Genomic DNA, 18,453 nt, shown 5'->3' on the forward strand with positions numbered 1-18,453 from the left:
GATCCACCCCCAGTGCACTCACTGACAACAGGGGGGCGGGGATTAAATAAAAGGTCAGTTTAAGTGTCAGAATTTAAAAAAAAAAAAATCAGAGCAAGTTTCCTCCCCACCAAGCCTTCTCTCCATCACCAAAGAAGAGCGACTCTCCTTCCCCTAGAGAGGAGGGCTTCAGAGCAATCTGGGGCACATTGACTTTCCAGGCCCATTGTCATGGACAGAGGCTGTCTTTCTGTTCCCTGCATGTACAGCTCCTAGCACAGTGCAGCTGTGAGCCATGACTGGGCTCCTAGGTGCTGCCTTAATACAAATAATAGCAGCAAATGTCATGGTGACTCAGACAGGCCACACCCCTGCAAACACACAGCATGAGCAGTCCCTCTGGAGTTAATGGGACTATGTGCACCTGGAGGATTTGGCCTGGGCATCAGTGCTAGTAGGATTCGGGGTTGCGTATGGGGTTTTGGACACATCTGGTCACAACTGCTGCTTGCTCAGAATCCACCATTTTCAGCCCATTAAACATAATCTGCATCAACCTACCTACAGCCGGGGAGCAATGCACCAAGTCTCCCATGGGATTCCTCTCATGCCTCCAGTTGCTCATGTGTGTAAGAGTTTGCGAGATTGGATCCCAGCCCAGGGTAGTTACACAGTGCCAGTCTCTCAAATTTCTGTGTGCTGGAATCCAGTGACTAGGCCAGCCATTGATATCAGGCCATTTTTATTTCTCTAGTATCAGGTCAGTTGTATAAATATCTCCTGCTGGACAGTCAGTTTTCTGTGTGTTTGCTTTTAAGGTTTGAAAACACCACACCCCTGGTTGGCTTCGAAGCAAGCAGAGCAATGAGATACAGGCCTTTTCCTTCTCATGTCGTCCCAAACCCTTTCTGCTGTGGGTGTGAGACAGATTCCTTCCCTCCCTCTCTGAGTCAGCCCCCCTGGCCTGGCACCTTGCATGCCCCAGGCCAAAATCACTGCTGGCGGAGGCGGGTGCTGCTCCATTGAAGCCAATAGCCGCCAGTGTTGAATATGGCCATCTGCTATTCATGTTCTTCCGAGCATGGGAGCTGGTGTGACAGGGGACAGTGCAGCCTCAGCAGAGGGCAGGAGGCAAATGGCCAGCCAGTGTCAGGAAGGGTGCCCCCTTCCATGGCTGCTCCAGATGCCACCCAGGTGAAGGGAGTTGGACAGGGGCTCTGTGGAGAGCCAGAGCTATGGGGCGGTACCCAGGCTAAGGAGCTAGGTGATTTGCTGCTTAACTTTTGTCCTCCTGAACAGGGAAAAATAAAAGCTATATGGAGACCTGGATCCCCAAAATTCTGCCACTTCTCCCCCCTCCCATTCCCCTTGCAGCCCAGGTCTCCCTGCAGGGCAGAGCCTCCCTCCCAGCCTTCACCCTAACTGGCTCATTTTCCTCCCACCCGAGTCTTTGAGCTTCCTCCCAAGTCAGGCAGCCCTGCTGCTCCAGCTCCCTTCTCCCTTCTGCAGCCCTGCCCGCCCAACCCTGGGGTCCAGCTCGCATGGACCCTGCCTGAGCCAACCTCTGCGAGGGAGTGATTGGACATTGACATGGAAGCATGATGGTGGATGGAAAGCCGGGCAGGAGAGCGTTTGCAGCAGGGGCTGCTTGAGGTGAGCACAGATGGGGCAGTAGGGGCCTAGTGAACTCACTCCCCACCTTTTTCCTGCGGACTCCCTTCCTCCCATGCAGATCCAGTGGGATGCCCCAATCTCCACAGTTGGATGCGGGGTGGGGAAGAAAGAAGCACTAACCCTAGAGCAGGGGTGGCCAGCCTGAGAAGGAGCCAGAATTTACCAATGTACATTGCCAAAGAGCCACAGTAATACGTCAGCAGCTCCTCAGCAGCTCCCCCCACCACCTTCCCCTCCCTCCCCGCACTTCCGGATCAGCTGTTTCATGGCGTGCAGGAGGCTCTGGGGGGGAAGTGGGGCGGACTAAGGGCAGTGCAGGCTCGGGGGGGGGCAGGGCCTGTGGCAGAGCGAGGGGTTGAGCAGTGAGCACCCCCCGGCACACTGGAATGTTGACACCTGTGGCTGCAGCCCTGGAGTTGGTACCTAGACAAGGAGACGCATATTAACTTCTGAAGAGCCTCATGTGGCTCCGGAGCCACCCCTGACCTGGAGGGAAACAGGATGGTCAGAGAAGGAAGCTGAGGCAAGGGGGGGAATCTGAATTCAGTCTCAGCTTTGTCTGCAAATCCACCTTGCTGGCCCAAGCCACAGGGCTGTTCAAGGAGTTGCCCTGGGGCAGAGCAACATCTTCCACAGGCAGGGAGCAGCCCTGGGGTAGTGCCAGGGCTCAGAGAGGCACTGTCTGGGACGAGCTCACGGACCAGGAGGCATCTTTCCTGAGCAGGACATGTTTGCTAAGAGGGGTGGGTGAGGGGGTGATTGATTGCCCCAGAGCCATGAGGGATGGGTTTGGGACAGGTGTGAGCGGAATATGGACAGAGGGGGTTTATAATGGACCCTTTGGGAGCTAGGAGACAGGGCGTAGCTGCCTTGTATTGATGCACAGACATGGCATGGCTCAGGGAGTGGCAACGGAGGCTTCCCCACTCATGCACCTCTGTCCACTGTGAAGTAGGGGGGCAGGCGGGAGACCGCGTTCAGGCTTCAGGCCCATTCAGCCTTTACCATCTCCAGTGAGGCTGCCAACACGGGCACCAAGTCAGGCCAGCTGCGGTGGTGGTATTTTGGGATGTGGATACCTGGCCGCTGGGAACGGGATCAGGGTCAAACTCATTTCAAACAGGGCAGCTGGAGAGGGAAATTACCTGTGAGAGTCCAGCAGCGACAGCAGAGTCATTGGGCCAAATCCACTCCTGGTGTAAAGTGGATGTGGGTAGGGGACTTCCCTGGAGATTTAGTACATCAATACTTCCGTGAGCCTCTCTGCTGAGCATCACCCAGGGCCCTGATACCAGACACCCGCTAGCTGCAAGAGAACAACAAATCTTTATCCTGGAAAAGGTACCGAGCCAACGCCCCCTAGAGGTCACTTCACCACGTGGCTGGGAGATGAAGCTGTGCAGGCGGGAAGGGAGCTGTGGAGGACGCGGATGGGATGAGGGGCAGGCTGACAGGCTGGACTGGTCGGCCATTGCTTTCAACCGCTCGGTGGCCTGTCAAAGCAGGGTAACAGCACCGGCGCTACACAACACTCCCGTGCCACCCAGCACGGCACAGCCTCACCCTTCAGCGCAGCCTAGTTTGAGTGATGGGGAAGAGCAAAGTCCTGGCCAGTTAAAGGAACAGCCCCATGCTGCCCAGTGCAGGGGCTGCTGGAGCGGATAGTTGTTTTGTGGGGTATAAGGTTCCTTTTCTTTTTTTTCCTTTTCTTTTTTTTTTTTTTAAACTCTTACATTTCCAAACCACGCTGGCTGAAATGAAGAAACACATTCATCTCCCTCGGGGAGTCCATCAGCCGAGACAAGGACACACACAGAAGGGATGGGACGGGGCCCCTGGGGAGGCACATGGCCAGGCCAGGGGGATGGGAAGCTCACCCTACTGCTGCCCACATTGGGTCTGGTTGGTGGATAGCTAGAACTTCCTCCTCCAGGCTGTCTGGCGATCCAGCACCTTTCACCAGGCCTGAGCTCCCAGGCGAACTCTCACAGCATTAGAAAATGGAGCTTTATTGCAGACGGGGACTTTTAAAAACAAGTAGAACCCAACCATGGGAATTGACTGTCCCTGGAGCAGAGGGAAAAGTCCACTTCCCTCTCATCCCCCACCCCTGCTGTGCTCTGAATGTTCTGAGTCCCCAAACCCCTCCCGCACCCTGCCTCTTCCCACCCCGTTCTGCCCCCTCCCCAGCCTCTTCCTGCCCCCGCTCCTCCCCAGTGCCTCCTGCAGGCAGCTGAACAGCTGATGGAGGAGGGCGGGAGGTGCTGGGAGGGAGGGGGAGGAGGCAGAGCTGATCCGGGAGGCTGCCGGTGGGTGCTGAGCACCCACTGGTTTTTTTACGTGGCTGCTCCAGGGCTAGAGCACCATGGAGTCGGTGCCTATGCAAGGGCTCCTCTCTGACAGCAACTGCTCTGCAGAACAAAAAGCAGGAGGTGACCGTCCAAGGTTCTGGGAGGCAGAGAAAGTGAGGGTTGGGAGACCAAGCTGTGCTATCTCCCCTCCTGCCACCATCTCATCAGAGCCTCCCAAACAGCAGCCCTTTCACTGGTGCCACCACAGGACCCTAACTTCTCCCTGTTACGTCACGGGGGCTGGAGACAGGCAATGCCATCCACACGCAACAAGACTGATGCCAGGTGCCTTGTGACTCCCACTAGCTTCAGCTCTTCCACCAGGGGATCCTTGTGACAGGTAAGGAAGCAGGTCTCCTGCCACCCAACTCTAATTTACATATGGCTGAACTACTTGGGCAATTTTCATTCCAGTCATGTTTCTGTGCTTTTCAGGCTCCCTGCCTCATCTGCCCGTCTTTAATTCATTGCAACCCCGTCGCCTCGGCCCTGTCAAACCAACTGCATTGTGACACCTCCCGTCCTGGCTGTAGCTTTAGTAGGCTGCCCACCGAATAAAGCCAGGCAGCTGGCTGCAAGATAGGATACGCCCCGCTGGCTATGGCTTGGCTTCTGCATCCCAGCTGCTGGCTCAGTTCTGTTGGCAAAGGGTGACAGTTCTGCCTTCGCAGAGCCAGAAGACTGGGTAGAGGGGCTCAGTGAAGACACAGTGGAAAGAGTGGAGGAGCTTCATCTTGTCCCCGATGCCATAGAACGTCAGGACGCCTGTGCCATAGTCCAGGCTGACTCCGAGGCATTTGTACAAGGGCTCCATGATCTTATGTGACTGGCCCTCGTGCCATGCCAAGTAGCAGTCCTCCCGGATCTGCAGCCCCCAGGACAATCCATCCAGCCCGATGCTGAAGGAGCGACCAGCTTGCTTCTTCCTCTGGATTTTCTTGTATGTCACACCTAGGATGATGGAGTGGCTGGAGATCCTGACTTCCCAGTAGTGGCGGCCTTGGCTATAGCTTTGGCTGCACAGAACCTGCCACAGCTCAAACCTGTCGGCATGATCCTGACAAAGGCCATCAGGAGAATGAGTGTGCTTGGCCTTTTGGTTCTGATTGGACAGCTGCAGGTACTTATTGGCTGTGTCTGGGTCGAAGGTCAAATTTTGATGATCTGTGGGCAACATGGACATCCACAGTGTAAACCAGGGGGACTAAAACAATTTAATTTTCCTTTAACCTTGCTCCTCCCCAACCCCCACCCCCTGCCTATGTCAGGAGTCCAGCCCGGGCATCCCTCAGCTATGTAAAATTCTCTGAAGATGGAAAACGCAAAGCCCGTTTGGGTGGAAGAAGCGATTTTGAGGGTAAGGCACAGGACTGGGAGTCATGAGTGTTCCTGGCTCTTGCATGGGCACACCGTGTGACTTCGGGCAAGTCACATCCCCTCCCCATGCCTCAGTTTCCCCAGCAGTAAAATGGGAATAGAGATACTCAGGGGGGTATCAGGAGGTTAAATTAATGAATTCTTGCAAAGTGCTTTGAGATCCTCTGAGAGGAGGAGGAAGAGGATGCTGCCAGTGGCCTTCTGCCAGCACTGTCTTTGTTCTGGTACTAAGAACTATTTCACAGCATTTCCCACTATCCCCAGCATTTCCCAGTAGATGCACTGACCCCTGTTGGGGTGCTACTGCTCCCCAGTCATTGGAGTCCTGCCTGGAGATAACCTTGCTCAGTTAGCTCCTATGGACCTTTATTTATTAATAATAAATAACATTATTACAATTAATAATGTTTCAAACATTATATGGCACTGCTTATTAACACATCTCTTTACAGACATTAACCAATCCCTGTAACAGCCCTGCGCTGTAAGTATTAATGATTGATCTTCCAGGCACTGTGGTGATGGGTATATTAGAAACGTGTGTAGTAAATACTAATATCCCTGTTTTATAGATGGGGAAGCTGGGGTGGAGAGGGTTAAAAGGGCATTCTAGGAATTGGCATCAGAGCTGAGAACAGAAGCCAGAAGTTCCTGGCTCTCAGCCCCTTGCTCAGACCACTGGGCTATGTCCCTTTCTCAGAGGGCCGGGTTTTCATTGTGGACCCGGGCACAATAGTCCGCACTGCCCATTATTTGAAAGCAGGAGCTAAACAAGCCAAACTGGAGACCGTCTGATAGACCCAGCGGGGTGATTGTTCAGAGGGAAAAGATGTAAAGCGATAACATCCAGGGAGACACAAAGTTCTTAAAACAAGGGAGCAGAGTCCAGGAGACTGCCCAGATCAATTAAGATTTGAGGCAGGGTGGGTTGGGGAGGGTCAAATGTACTGGGAGGGTGCTACCCCTTTCCCCTATGTCTGGAGCAGCTCTCTGTGGACTGGCTGCCCCTTCACTTCAATTCTATGCTGTGCCCTGAGGCATGCAGTTCAGATGTGACCAGCCAAGACAAATCCCCGCTCTGTGCCAGGAGCCTGGCAGCTGCTTGCAGTGATTGAACTTCTCAGCACTCCCCTGGGAAAGTTCTGTGCCTAAATATGGCTGGGCGGGAGCAGGCACCTGATGCTTGCCAGGGAGAGAAGCGGGGTGGGGTGGAGGGGGTGATGGATGACTGAAATCCCTGCCCCTTTGTGAGGCAACCGAGTATTCTGATCCCCTATTGTTAGGGCAGCTGAGATAACAGCAGTGCCCAAACTCACCCAGGAAGCCCGTGTCAGAGGCAGGGGTAAAATCCAGATCACTTTTGCCACACAAAGCCATCCTGCCTAGGGATTGCAGATTTTCCTCTAAAATGGTAACTCTTTGGAGCCTCTTTCAGAGCCCCCTGAGGCACGGCCTTGGCTTGCTAAGTTGCTATATTGTTAACAGTCCAAGAAGGAAACACCAGTCCCCTTCATAGGTTACAGGCACACTTTCCTACTCTTCCCACCCAGCCGCATGGCCGGCTCCCAGCACGTGTTATTCTGAGCTGCACTCAGACCCAGAACTGCCTCACCCCTCAGAAGCTCCGCTCTTAATTCACACTCGGGCAGAGCTGGACCTGCCTTCACCACAGCAAGCGCCTTTGGCTCTGTTGACTCTGCAGAGCAAAAGAGAAAGGGAAAGCTCTAGATACAAGGAGGGAACTGTTCCCACAGACAGAGGCATCTGGGCGGGATTTCACAAGCACAGCCCGGCTCTGACGCTCAGTCGCAGCCACCCATCTGTGTCTGTGTCTCTGTCTCTGCGGTGGGAGGAAGGAAACGAGGGTTTAACAAAAACTCCAGCTCTGTCACTCTGATGTTCTTACAGCCAAGGGAGTGGGTCCAGCTAGGCCTGCCAGGGAGCCCATGTCTATATGCAAGAGCCCCAGTGCATGCAGTAAAGCAGACCCTGATCAGAGCTAAACTGGGGAGCTGGAATCAATCTCCTGACCCCCTAAGAACTGGCACATCCCATTACATCTCCTGGCCCCGCCCCACCCAGCCTGCTTGTCTGAGGGGATGGATGGCCCAGTGGTCAGGATGCCAACCTGGGACTTTGGAGGGAGACCTGGGTCAGTTCCCTGCTCTGCTACACGCTCCCTGTGTGATCTTGGGCAAGTCACTTAATCTACTCACAGGGGTGCCACGATTCTAAATCCATTAGTGGGTGTGATGCTAAAGTAATGGATGCTAAGCACCGGACACCAACTTGTTCTGTTATGTCTTGTTCTGTCATCTGCCTGTTATGTCTTTCAGACTGTCATCTGCTATTTGTTTGTACAGCACCTAGCACAACGGGGCCCAACCTTCAGGCTACTGCAGTAGATCTGGTAACAAAAACCTGGCCAAGCCAACAAGGGGCCCCTCTAGTGCCACGTGTGGGGGTAGGGGGGGATTCTTGTGATATGAATGGTGAGACGTCCCCTCCACCACGCCCCCTTGCACGTTGGCCCAACATATCTACAGCAGTTCCACTGCAGAGAGGTGATTTATACAGGCAGGGGTGGGACAGTGACTTGGTGTCCAGCTCGGCAGTGGGGGGAAGGTCCCCAAGGGAAGAGCTTACCTTTGGTTTCAGCATCAGCCGCCTTTGGGTTCAGAGAGTTGGGCAAATCCTCCAGCAAAAGCTTAGAGACCTTGGTGAGGATCTTAGCAGTGGGATCCACCGTGCTGGCCACATTGAACTCAACAGCTGGCAAAACTCCCAGGCTGCCCGGAGAAGGGAGCAGCAGGAATTCCTGCATGGGACAGGAAGAGGAGAGGAAATGCAGCACATACCGGCATTCAGATCTGAGGCTCAATGGCACAACAGCTCAGAAACCCCCTTCTCACGAAGGCACAGTCATCATGTCCCCTGGCTTCTGCATCCATTTCCCCAAGTCATCTGCTCCAGGAACTCTCTGCTACTTCATGGTGCTGAACGGCTTGTCCTGGGCTACTTCGGTAGCTCAGCTGTGTTCAGCTGCACCCACTGCTCCTATCACGGTCAGAATGGGTGATGTTCCTCTGTACAGGGGCCTTTATGGAGTAGCACTGGGGTCGAACAGTCTAATTAGGGTTGCCAGGTGTCCGGTTTTCAACTGGAAAGTTCGGCTGAAAAGGGAACCTGGCAGTGTCCAGTCAGCAGTGCTGACTGGACACGAAAAGTCCTGTTACCCACAGTAACTGGCCTCCACCTCCATAGGGCGGGATGCACAGCAGTTGCAGCTGGAGCCTGGCGGAGTTGCTCATGGACAGAAGTGGCTGGCTGCTCCCAGCTGGCTCCAGCCTCTCTGGCAGAGAGGGGGTGTGTGTGTGTGATCTTATCTGCCCCAATTTCCCCACCCCGGCCGCTTGCTCTGGGGGCCAACTCCCCCCCTTTGCCACAATTGGGCGGGCGGGAAGGCTCTATGTCAGCTCCTCCCAGCCCAGCTCTGCAGGTGGCAGGTGAGTCCCAGAACAGGGGAGGAGTGAGCAGGGGCAGGGCCTGGGGAAGAGGTGGGCCAGGGGTGAGGCAGGGTGCCCAGTTTTCAGCAGTTAGAAAGTTGGCAACCCTAAAATGAATCCTTTTCCTTCTCCCACAGGCCTCTAACCATTTCCATTGCCCTCATCTGGATCTTTCTGTATTGTCTGGAAAGGGAGGGACCCAAACTGAACACAGCACCCCAAGCAAGGATATGTTGTCAGCTTATAACATCAAAAAGAACGGGAGTACTTGTGTCACCTTAGCGACTAACAAATTTATTTGAGCATAAGCTTTTGTGAGCTACAGCTCAAATAGTCTCTAAGGTGCCACAAGTCCTCCTGTTCTTTTTGCGGATACAGACTAACACGGCTGCTACTCTGAAGCTTGTAACATGGCATTCCATAGAATTAGTTACATCATTTGCATGCCTCAATGCCTCATGCAGTCCTCTAGGGGGAGCTCACGCGCACCATCTTCCGGCAAGAAGGTGTTTCCCAGGAGCAGCTGCAGCAAAGCTGAAGAGCACCGAGCATGGGCATGGGGTTGCTTCGGTTCTGCCCGCACACCCGTGCACAAGAGTCCTTTATAAACCACCAGAGGAGGGCAGAGATGCAATTTCTCAGAGTTCAGGCCCCACTGTGTCAAGGGCACTCGCGGAAGAAGGTTGGATTCGGCTGACAATGGGCCCCTTTCAGCTGCAAACAGACTCTGGATCCTGATTGAAAAGTGCGGGGCTGTTCTGTACTTGGATTTGACTTTCACTCCTTGGAAAAGTGGGGGCTATTCATAAACCGCTGGATCCTTGCCCAGGGTCACGTTTCGGGCACACCAATGTTTCAGAGTCAGGAATTCGATTAGGCCCATCTCTAGTCCATACTCTACGTTAAAATTGCCAGCCAACCACTTTATAGACTCAGACTCAGTTTCCACTGTGCGCGTGTAGGAAAGGGAGAGATGGGTGTGTGTGTGGGGGGGGGAGTTGTCTCTAACATGGTTCTGGCTGGACATAGTGTAGAGGGTCTAGGAACACAAGAACAGCCAGACTGGGTCAGATGAATGGTCCACCTAGCCCACTATCCTGTCTTCTGACTGTGGCCAATGCCAGGTGCTCAGAGGGAATTAATAGAACAGGCAATCAATGAGTGAGCCATCCCCAGTCGTCCACTCCCAGCTCTGAAAGTCAGAGGCTAGAGACATCCAGAGCATGGGGTTGCATCCCTGCCCATCTTGGCTGATGGGCATTAATGGACCTATCCTCCACACACCTGAGGCTCTCTTCGTGAGCAGATGTTATGTACCCTCTTAGCTAGCTTTGAGACTGGTTCAGCTGCCTGTGTGGACAGGGCATTATACACAAAGTGAAATTGCCTTTGGCCTACACGTGGCCAGGCCAATGGCCACAGGGTAGTCGTAGCTCCCCCACTCATGGCTGGGCGGACATCAATACCTCTAGGAATTTCATGTCGTCCACACAGGTCAGCAGCTCCTGGGCCTTTTGCTGGTGTTGGGTGAGCATGGCCAGATGATCCTGCAGCTGGCTCCAGTTCTCCTCCACTTGCCCTAGGGCAGTGGCCTGCTCTTGCTCTATCTTGTCCACGGCCCCCCTCTTGCACTCCTCCAGCTCTTTCATCAGGTGGGCAAACTTCTGCAAAATCCCCGATTTCAGCCTCTCTGAAGAATCCTGGGTAGAAAAAAAAAATCATTGGAAATGATGAAACAAAGAATTGACGTTACAGCAGTTGCGTGGCTTCCTCCCCGAGCCCTATCCAGAGGGAGAAGCAGTTGGCGCCAGCCCCTGGCATCCCAGCTGTGGGGAGGGGTGACTGCCTTTGCCTTACTACCTTTATGGTGCCAGTTTGTTCCTCCAGTTTGTAGATCTCCTCCTCGGTCTTTACGGTCTCCTCCTGGGTTTTCGCCAGAGACTCTTCTAAAAGGACCTGCAAAAGAGGCCAGATCCCGAAGTGTAATGTGAGACAATATTCAGTGCCACAGGTAGTGGGCAAACTGCCCCTCTGATCTCCCCATGTTCTCGTCACCTGGAATCACGCGATTCTCCCACTCTCAGACTAGGCTCTGGGCTCCAGTCCCCTGTGATCAACCAGGACTTGGCTCAGAGCCTGCAGCTCAGGTCCCTCGAGAGCACAGACAGTGGTCAATGCAGTGACCAAACAGCCTCCTTACAGCACAGGAGGCTAAAAGCATTTACGAGAAAACAGATCTTAAACACCACAGAACAGCCCAGAGTGGACCCGTCTCTGGCTTTGCTCTGAGGCTCACCATTGCCTGGCTCTGTGAAGGCCCAATGTCTTACTTAGACCCCCTCCTCAGTCTCTCTCTCTGTCACCCTGTCTCCCTGGACAGCTTCTGACAGTAACCTGGCTCCTCCTTTCCAAAGACGGGCTTTTTGACTGCCTCATGTCCTTTGGCTCCCTAGTTTCCAGCCTGGCAGAATGAGGCTTGTGGCTTGCTGGAGATATGATCATGGGCAGCAAGTATCAAAGGCTGGGGAAGGTGGAGTCTCCCCAGACAGTCCTGCATGGCTCTGCCCACTAGGGTGACCAGATGTCCCGATTTTATAGGGACAGTCCTGATATTTGGGGCTTTTTCTCATATAAGCTCCTATTACCTCCCACCCCCATCCCGATTTTTCACACTTGCTATCTGGTTAGCCTACTGCCCACGCTTCATCCCCAGACCTCTCCTGCTTCCTGCCACTCTCTGCTGCAGCTCTTCCTTTCCCCGTGGCCAGGGCTGGGGCTAGTGGGGGATGGCCTGTGGCCAGGGACTCTGGGCAACTGGAGCTGGTGCTCGTGTCGCCTGCTTAGTGCTCTGGCGCTCGGGATCACACTGCCTGCCCGGTGCTCGGGCTGGGGTAGGGCTGTCAACTTTCTAATCGCACAAAACCGAACACCCTTACCCTGCCCGCCCCTTCCCTGAGGCTCCGCCCCATTCCACCCGTTCCCTGAGGCCCCACCCCTACTCACTCCATCCCCCCTTCCTCTGTCGTTCACTCTCCCCAACCCTCACTCACTTGCTCATTTTCACTGGGCTGGGGCAGGGGGTTGGGATGCAGGAGTCGGTGAGGGCTCCAGGATTGGGCCAGAAATGAGGGGTTCAGGGTACAGAAGGGGGCTCCAGGCTGGGGAGTGGGGTATGGGAGAGGTGAAAGCTTTGGCTGGGGGTGCGGGCTCTGGGGTGGGGCTGGGAATAAGGCGTTTGGAGTGTGGGAGGGGGTTCCAAGCTGGGGCTGAGGGGTTAGGGTGCGCTGGGGGTGCAGGGGGGAGCTCAGGGCTGAAACCAGGGGGTTGTGGCATGGGAGGGGGTGTGGGCTCTGGGAGGGGGCAAGAAATGAGGGATTCAGGGTGCGGGAGGGGGCTCCAGGCTGGGGCAGGGGTTTAGGGTGTTTACCTCGGGCGGCTCCCTGGAAGCAGCGACGTCCCTCGGTTCCAAGGCAGAAGCATGGCCAGGCGTCTCTGCGCACTGCCTTCACCTGCAGGCACCCACCCCCACAGCTTCCACTGGCCACAATTCCCAGCCAAAGGGAGCTGTGGTGCTGGCACTCAGGATGGGGGCAGCGCCTCCACCTAGGAGCCGAGGGACATGTTGCCACTTCTGGGGAACCACGCAGAGCCAGGTAGGGAGTCTGCCTTAGCCTTGCTGTGCCGCCGGCCAGACTTTTGACGGCCCAGTCAGCGGTGCTGACCCAAGCCACCAAGGTCCCTTTTTAACTGGGTGTTCCGGTTGAAAACCGGACATCTAGCAACCCTAGCTGGGGGTGGGGGGCACACTGCCTGCCTGGCCCTCCAGGACTGGGGAAGGGTGGGGGGCTAGCTTCCTCAAGCCCGCGGTTCACCTGCCACCCATGGACAGGATCCAGTTTGCAATGGTGTCTTCCAAGTGTGTGCCTGGGCCTGTTCACAGGTTCTGGTGTGTGTCTTTCCTGTGTGCCCTGCCCACAGCCCCCCATTGAGTTTCCCCGATACATTCAAACAGGACTTTCTAACAACCCACCACAGCAGTACAGTAACTTTACCTCATTGATCAGCTCGCTTCCAATAACCACCCATTACTATCCATCAGTGTGCACAGAATAACACGTGCCCCTGCCACCCAGGGCACCCTCAGCACTTTGACAACATTTATCCCCTTTGCAAATATCCATATACCCTGCACAGATCCCCCAGCAAACCCCACTCCCCAGCAAAAGCTCCCACAGCCTTTCACATCCTCCTTTATTCCACCCTCCTGAGCAATGGGGATATTTATCTCTTTTCCAGCACTTTGGGTGCACGGGTCTCAAAGCACCTCACAAAGGAAGGTAAGTATCAGCATTCTAATTTTACAGCGGGGGAAACTGAGGCACGGAGGGGGAAGGGCATTGTCCTGGGTCACATGGGAACAGAATGCAGGTCTCTGAAGAGGGCTACCTGACCTAGAAACCCTTTTATTTCCCTTCTGCAAATTCTCCTAGCTCCACCTTACACACACACTCAGAGGAAACGGCTCAGCTTGGATGCCGCGTACTGGCTACAGCACTGTGTTGCTAAAAGGCAGCACCAGGCAATAGGAATTTGGACACAGTCCTTCCACCTGTGCAAGCCTGGGTCTCTCCCCTGATGTCCTAGGCAGCAGGTGCATCCAACCAGCAGAGGACTCTGATCCCTAAATAAAACTTATTCCTTTGGCCATGGCTTAACACCCCATCACAGTCAAACCTCCTCAGCTTGGTGCTGCGTATGCTCTAAGGTCTGTTGCGTCTCCCTGTACAGCTCGGGACTTGGTGCGCGCGCACATGGAAGCTGGGAGGAAGACCAGGAGCTGGTTTCCAGACAGCATACCAGCCATATTAACTATTTAGTGTCCAAACACGCTGTAATAGCTGCCAGTTCTGCTGAGCCTTGGTCTAGTTAAAATATGCGAATACTTTACGCTTGTATCTCTTTCTCCTTTCATCCAAGGGTCATCAGAGAGGGGCATGGATTCACTGCCTCTTTTACAGACAGGGAACCTGAGGCATGCAGAGGGTAAACGACTTAGCCAAGGCCACACAGCCCCACAAGCCAGGGTCAGGAATAGCATCCCAGGCACCAAACTTCTGCTTCAACGAGGAGAGCACACTCACCCACCCTCCCACCTGCAGGACTGACACAGAGGCAGGCAGGAGAGCTGATCTCTCTCGCCATGGCCCTGCAGACTGGGAGCAGATCACAGGGGAGACCTACCTCCTTTCTCTTGCGCTCCTCCTCAAACAGGACCCTGTGGTGGTCCCGGCACTCCTTCACTGTGCACACGCAGCAGATGCACATTTTGTCCTCTTGGCAGTACAGCTCCAGGGGCCGCCCATGCCTGGAGCACCTCGCTCCGTTGGCGGGGGTTTTCCTCTCGGTGCTGGAGGCCTGCACTTCCCCAGACCTGATCAGTTCCACCACACTGCAAAGGGCGACGTTCTTCCTGAGCTCCTGCCGCTTCTCGAAGTGTTGCCTGCAGTCGGGGCAGGTGTAGTCCTTCTTGTCCGGAGAAGCCTCCTTCTCTTCCTTATCCCAGTGGTTGTTGATACACTTCATGCAGAAGTTGTGCCCACAGGGCATGGTCACCGCTGTCCCAAACATCTCCAGGCAGATGGAGCAGACCAGCTTCTCCTCCAACTTCCGGGGACCTTGAGAGGCCATCCTGATGAGGCAGAGAAGGAACTCACAGACAGCAGCGTGCGAGGAGGCTAGGACAGAGCTACGTATCGCAGAGAGGAGGGACGGGCACAGAGATGGCACAGAGCCAAGCAAGCTCTTAAAGAGACACACAGGCCAGCTGCATTGTGGTTTATCAATGCATGTTCTCAGCTCTCTCAAGTGGGTTTTGTGGTTTTCATATCCCGCAACTCCACAGCCTGCCGGCTGCCTGGGTGTCTGAAAAAGCTGTCTTCACTCAGCAGTGTGCTGCTGGCTAATTTTTTGGAGTCCCTTGTTTTCTGTTTAGCCTTTGACGGGAGTCTCAGCTTTCAGCCTGAATGTCTATTTTCTCCAAGGCCACAGGCAGGCCACCCCTGACCTGGGGACAAGGACAGGGATGTCTTTTACAATCCAGGCATCCCTGCATCCCCTCACCACCCACTTTTCTGTTACAGGGACCACAATCTGGGCCCCTGTCAGAGCCCTTGGCAAACCAGAGAGGACATACCTGAGGTCCACTTAGACACTCTCCATGTGTTTTCAATGCAGCACTCCTGCCCCCTGCTGGTGTGAGGAAGCTGAGCCTGGCAAAACCAAATTTCCTGCACAGAGCATCTCTAGCCATACATAACCCTAGCACTGGTCAGGTGCCTTGATCACTGGGGACTGATTGCTAGCAAAGCTGAAATGTACCATGCGTTTCAATGCAGCTTCATAACAGGATGTTGCATTTCCCCCATGTTCCGTCAATACGGGAAGGCAGAGCTCCTGCAAAAGGTTGCGTCATGCATTTGGGAGATCATTGCAAAGCCTAACCTCGGGGCAATCCCTCCCACCCCGCCCCCATAATAACAAAGCACAGCAGTGCAGATCACTAACTCGGAGGCACTGCCTCGACTGAGCGTGGGCCCCAAATTCACTAACAAGTGGAATTACTGAACCTAGGTAACAAAACAGCCTGTGTTCTACTGGGACCCTATGATCTTTCTGCTGTTACCACTTTAATTTTCTCCGGGGAGGAGTCAGAGGGGGAATGGTGCAGACAGAGCTGCTGGTGCATGATGCAAGGCACTTCCCCCTCCTGCCATGAGATCAAGGCCATAACACATGCCAGCAGCTGTACATTCTTGCTGTTTTGCTCCTAAGTGCCTTCAGGCTGCAAGATCTCTCAGCGAGGGCTCCGCTTGGTTTGTTAGGGTGTGACCACACTGCCTATGTTACAGCATGGCTGCGGCTGGCGCTGGGACGTGGGCAGTGTAGTCACGCTCTGTCGCGGGGGGAAAGCTTCACTTGCTTGGTTTCCTTACTACTTCTTATATTTGCACACAGTGCTCTGGAAATAATAAAAAGCCAGTTGCCTCTGTATGGTACTCAGAGGCTAGCTGCTTTGTCCTTTACCCTCCAGGCCACACGGCTCTTCACGAGTTAACGTGCGGCTCCTGGTACAGGCACCGACTCCGGGGCTGGAGCTACGGGCGCCAACTTTCCAATGTGCCGGGGGGTGCTCACTGCTCAACCCCTGGCTCTGCCACAGGCCCTGCCCCCACTCCACCCCTTCCTGCCCCCTCCCCTGAGCCCGCGCTGCCCTCGCTCCTTCCCCCTCGCCAGGAAGCAGCTAATCAGGAGGTGCAGGGAGGGAGGGATGGAGCAGGGAGGCACTGATCAGCAGGACTGCTGGTGGGTGGGAGGCTCTAGGAGCAGGGCGGGTGCGAAGCTGATGAGGGGCTGCTGCCGTATTACTGTGGCTCTTTGGCAATATACATTGGTAAATTCTGGCTCTTTCTCAGGCTCAGGTTGGCCACCCCTGCTCCAGGTAATCATTAACTTGCCCCCCATCCCCTTTCCGCCTAGCACCAGGAGTTCACACTCCACCCCCATCTGAACTCCCCCACACCTCACCCCCCAACCCCCGCCCAAGCTGCGGCTGGGAATCACTGTCCCCCTCCCAAACACCCCCCCCCACGGTGTTTCTCCTTCCACAATCAATATTTGCAGAGGCTGAGCTGAAAAACCCAGGGCTCCTTGCCAACCTCAGGACATCAAAAATCATGAGATTTTTAAAGAAAAAGATTACATGGTATTGTGAATTTTTTGTCCCATCTTTTGATTGTTGAACTCCCCCTGCCTGACCCCCGTGTGTGTGTGCACAATTAGTGTTGCCCACCCTCCCAAATTTACTGGGACAGGCAATTTTAGCCCTTGTGCAGGAGCTCCTTCCACCCATCTAACCCACCTCCTGCCCAGCAATTAATCTGGTCCCCATCAGTTCACACACCCCACCCCCAGTTTTGCCAGCTTCACCTCTGCTCCGTGGCTGCAGCTGGGAGGGGGCATATCCAGGGGCTCGTCATCTCCCTTTGCCCTAGGCCGGCTGGTAGCAGGGAGGTACCAGAAGAGCTGTCCCCATTGCTCAAAGGAGAGGAAAGGGGGACACCCCCCCCCCCGCAGCTCCCTCTTCTGAAAATGTTTGGGTTGCTGGAGGAGGGGGAAAGAGCTCTTCCTGCAGCGGTTCTGATTGGCTGCTCAGCTCCAGGTTGGGCAATGGGGACAGGCAGCCACTCCAAAGTCTCAAATGCACAACTGGGCTGGAGAGTCTGACATCTAGGGTGACTGGCTCCAGCCCCAGCCAGAATTCTGCCCCTTGCAAAACCAGTGGCAACGCCATACACAGAGACCCCCAGTCCTTCTCCTACCAGGGTCAATATTTGCAGAGGTTGAGCTGAAAAACCCAGAGTTTGTTATAAACAGTCCCTGATTTCCCCCACCACCACTCCATACTCCAGGGGGCTGCTTCCCTCCCCACCTACCCCCTCTATGTCCCTGCTCCCTACTCTTCCCCCCAGGCCTCCACTCTCCCCCCTAAAGACCTCTCTCTGAGGCTCTTATTTCTGCAAGACTCCAGGCTACACAGACTCCCCACATATCAAGTAAGCTGCTGCCTGTACTCTCCCTGCAGCACCAGGTGGTCTGTGGTTTGATTTAGAGGAAAATCAGGCCAATCGTATCCCAATACAGACAGAGAGTGGCCAATAAACTCCCTGTGCTCCCTCAGCAGCCGTGCCCCACCCTCAGAGAGGTATTGCACTCTGAGCAGAGATTTGTAGGCTGCCTGAGGCGGCAGAAAGAAGAAATCCCAGGGCAGCCTGCTGGCCCGGCCGTTGGTGCATCCATCGTTGTGGCACAGAAGTAGTTATGGAGAAGGGCAGATACTCAGCCACTAAATGTCTTTTGTCGGTACTCTTACTCCTTTAACAAGAGGGATACCTCAGATACAGTGACAGGCAGCCCCTGTGAACAGAAGCTATTGCAGGGAATATGCAGCTGGAGTCCTGGAGAGTTGGAGCAGGGGTGTTGATATTATGGGGGGGTGGGGGGGTTAATTTAAGGTTGGGGATAGGTGCTGGAGTCAGAGTACTGGTGATTGGAAGGCACCGTGTATCTACACAGCAGACGCACTGCTGCCTGTGATGTAAGCATCCCGTACCCACTGGCGTGCCAACGGGTCTCAGCCCAAACCCAGGCAGATTTGAGTTCTGGTTTTGATCCATATCTACTAACAACATACAGACCTCGTCCATGGCCTACGAGGAAGGAGGTGAGTTTGGACCATACCTGGAGTTTGTGTTCTCTTCATTTGGGGGTAGGACCCAGCCCCTTCACTCCCATTCTCAAACTCGAGGCAGCCTGGTCATCCTAATGTGACCTCTATTTCAAACCCCCGCTGTACCAGCATTTCCTCCCACATGGCAGTGACCAAGAGGGGCGGGGGAGTGAGGGTCCAGAGCAGCAAGAGGCTGCCGTTCAGCATCGAGCATTGATCCCATCAGTCCTGAAATGCACAAAGAACCCAATACATTTCGAACTGCTGCATTAGCTGCTGG

At 54.7% G+C, this 18,453-nt stretch overlaps 1 protein-coding gene across 4 annotated transcripts; it reads right to left on the minus strand.

Moving 5' to 3' along the window:
• Positions 1 to 33: 33 nt before the first annotated feature.
• Positions 34 to 18,445, minus strand: TRIM65 (tripartite motif containing 65). 4 transcript variants are annotated; one of them, XR_012154915.1, is made up of 8 exons: positions 18,185 to 18,438; positions 14,129 to 14,951; positions 10,748 to 10,843; positions 10,354 to 10,587; positions 8,028 to 8,199; positions 6,994 to 7,077; positions 2,799 to 5,168; positions 34 to 2,076 (listed from the first exon to the last, which is right to left on the minus strand). XR_012154915.1 is itself a non-coding variant. In XM_073311637.1 (8 exons), exons 2-8 carry the CDS (start codon positions 15,195 to 15,197, stop codon positions 4,636 to 4,638), a joined length of 1,674 nt encoding a protein of 557 aa, XP_073167738.1. In that variant the 5' UTR covers positions 15,198 to 15,340; positions 18,185 to 18,445; the 3' UTR covers positions 34 to 4,635. The 4 variants fall into 4 exon arrangements, 3 of the variants coding, with proteins under 3 accessions (XP_073167738.1, XP_073167735.1, XP_073167736.1); XM_073311637.1 differs by adding an exon at positions 15,095 to 15,340 and having other exon boundaries at positions 34 to 5,168; positions 14,129 to 14,580; positions 18,185 to 18,445; XM_073311634.1 differs by having other exon boundaries at positions 34 to 5,168.
• Positions 18,446 to 18,453: the final 8 nt, after the last annotated feature.

Source organism: Lepidochelys kempii, chromosome 14 (assembly GCF_965140265.1).
Source record: "Lepidochelys kempii isolate rLepKem1 chromosome 14, rLepKem1.hap2, whole genome shotgun sequence".
In the NCBI taxonomy this organism is placed as follows: Eukaryota; Metazoa; Chordata; order Testudines; family Cheloniidae; genus Lepidochelys; species Lepidochelys kempii.

Coding starts and splice junctions, on each gene's coding strand:
- TRIM65 (XM_073311637.1), bottom strand. CDS start 15,197: ATGGCTAGAGATGCTCTGTGCAGGAAATTTGGTTTTGCCAGGCTCAGC. Junction 10,588..10,747: donor AACAAACTGGCACCATAAAG/GTAGTAAGGCAA, acceptor TTTTCTACCCAG/GATTCTTCAGAGAGGCTGAA. Junction 7,078..8,027: donor GGCTGATGCTGAAACCAAAG/GTAAGCTCTTCC, acceptor TTTGCTCTGCAG/AGTCAACAGAGCCAAAGGCG.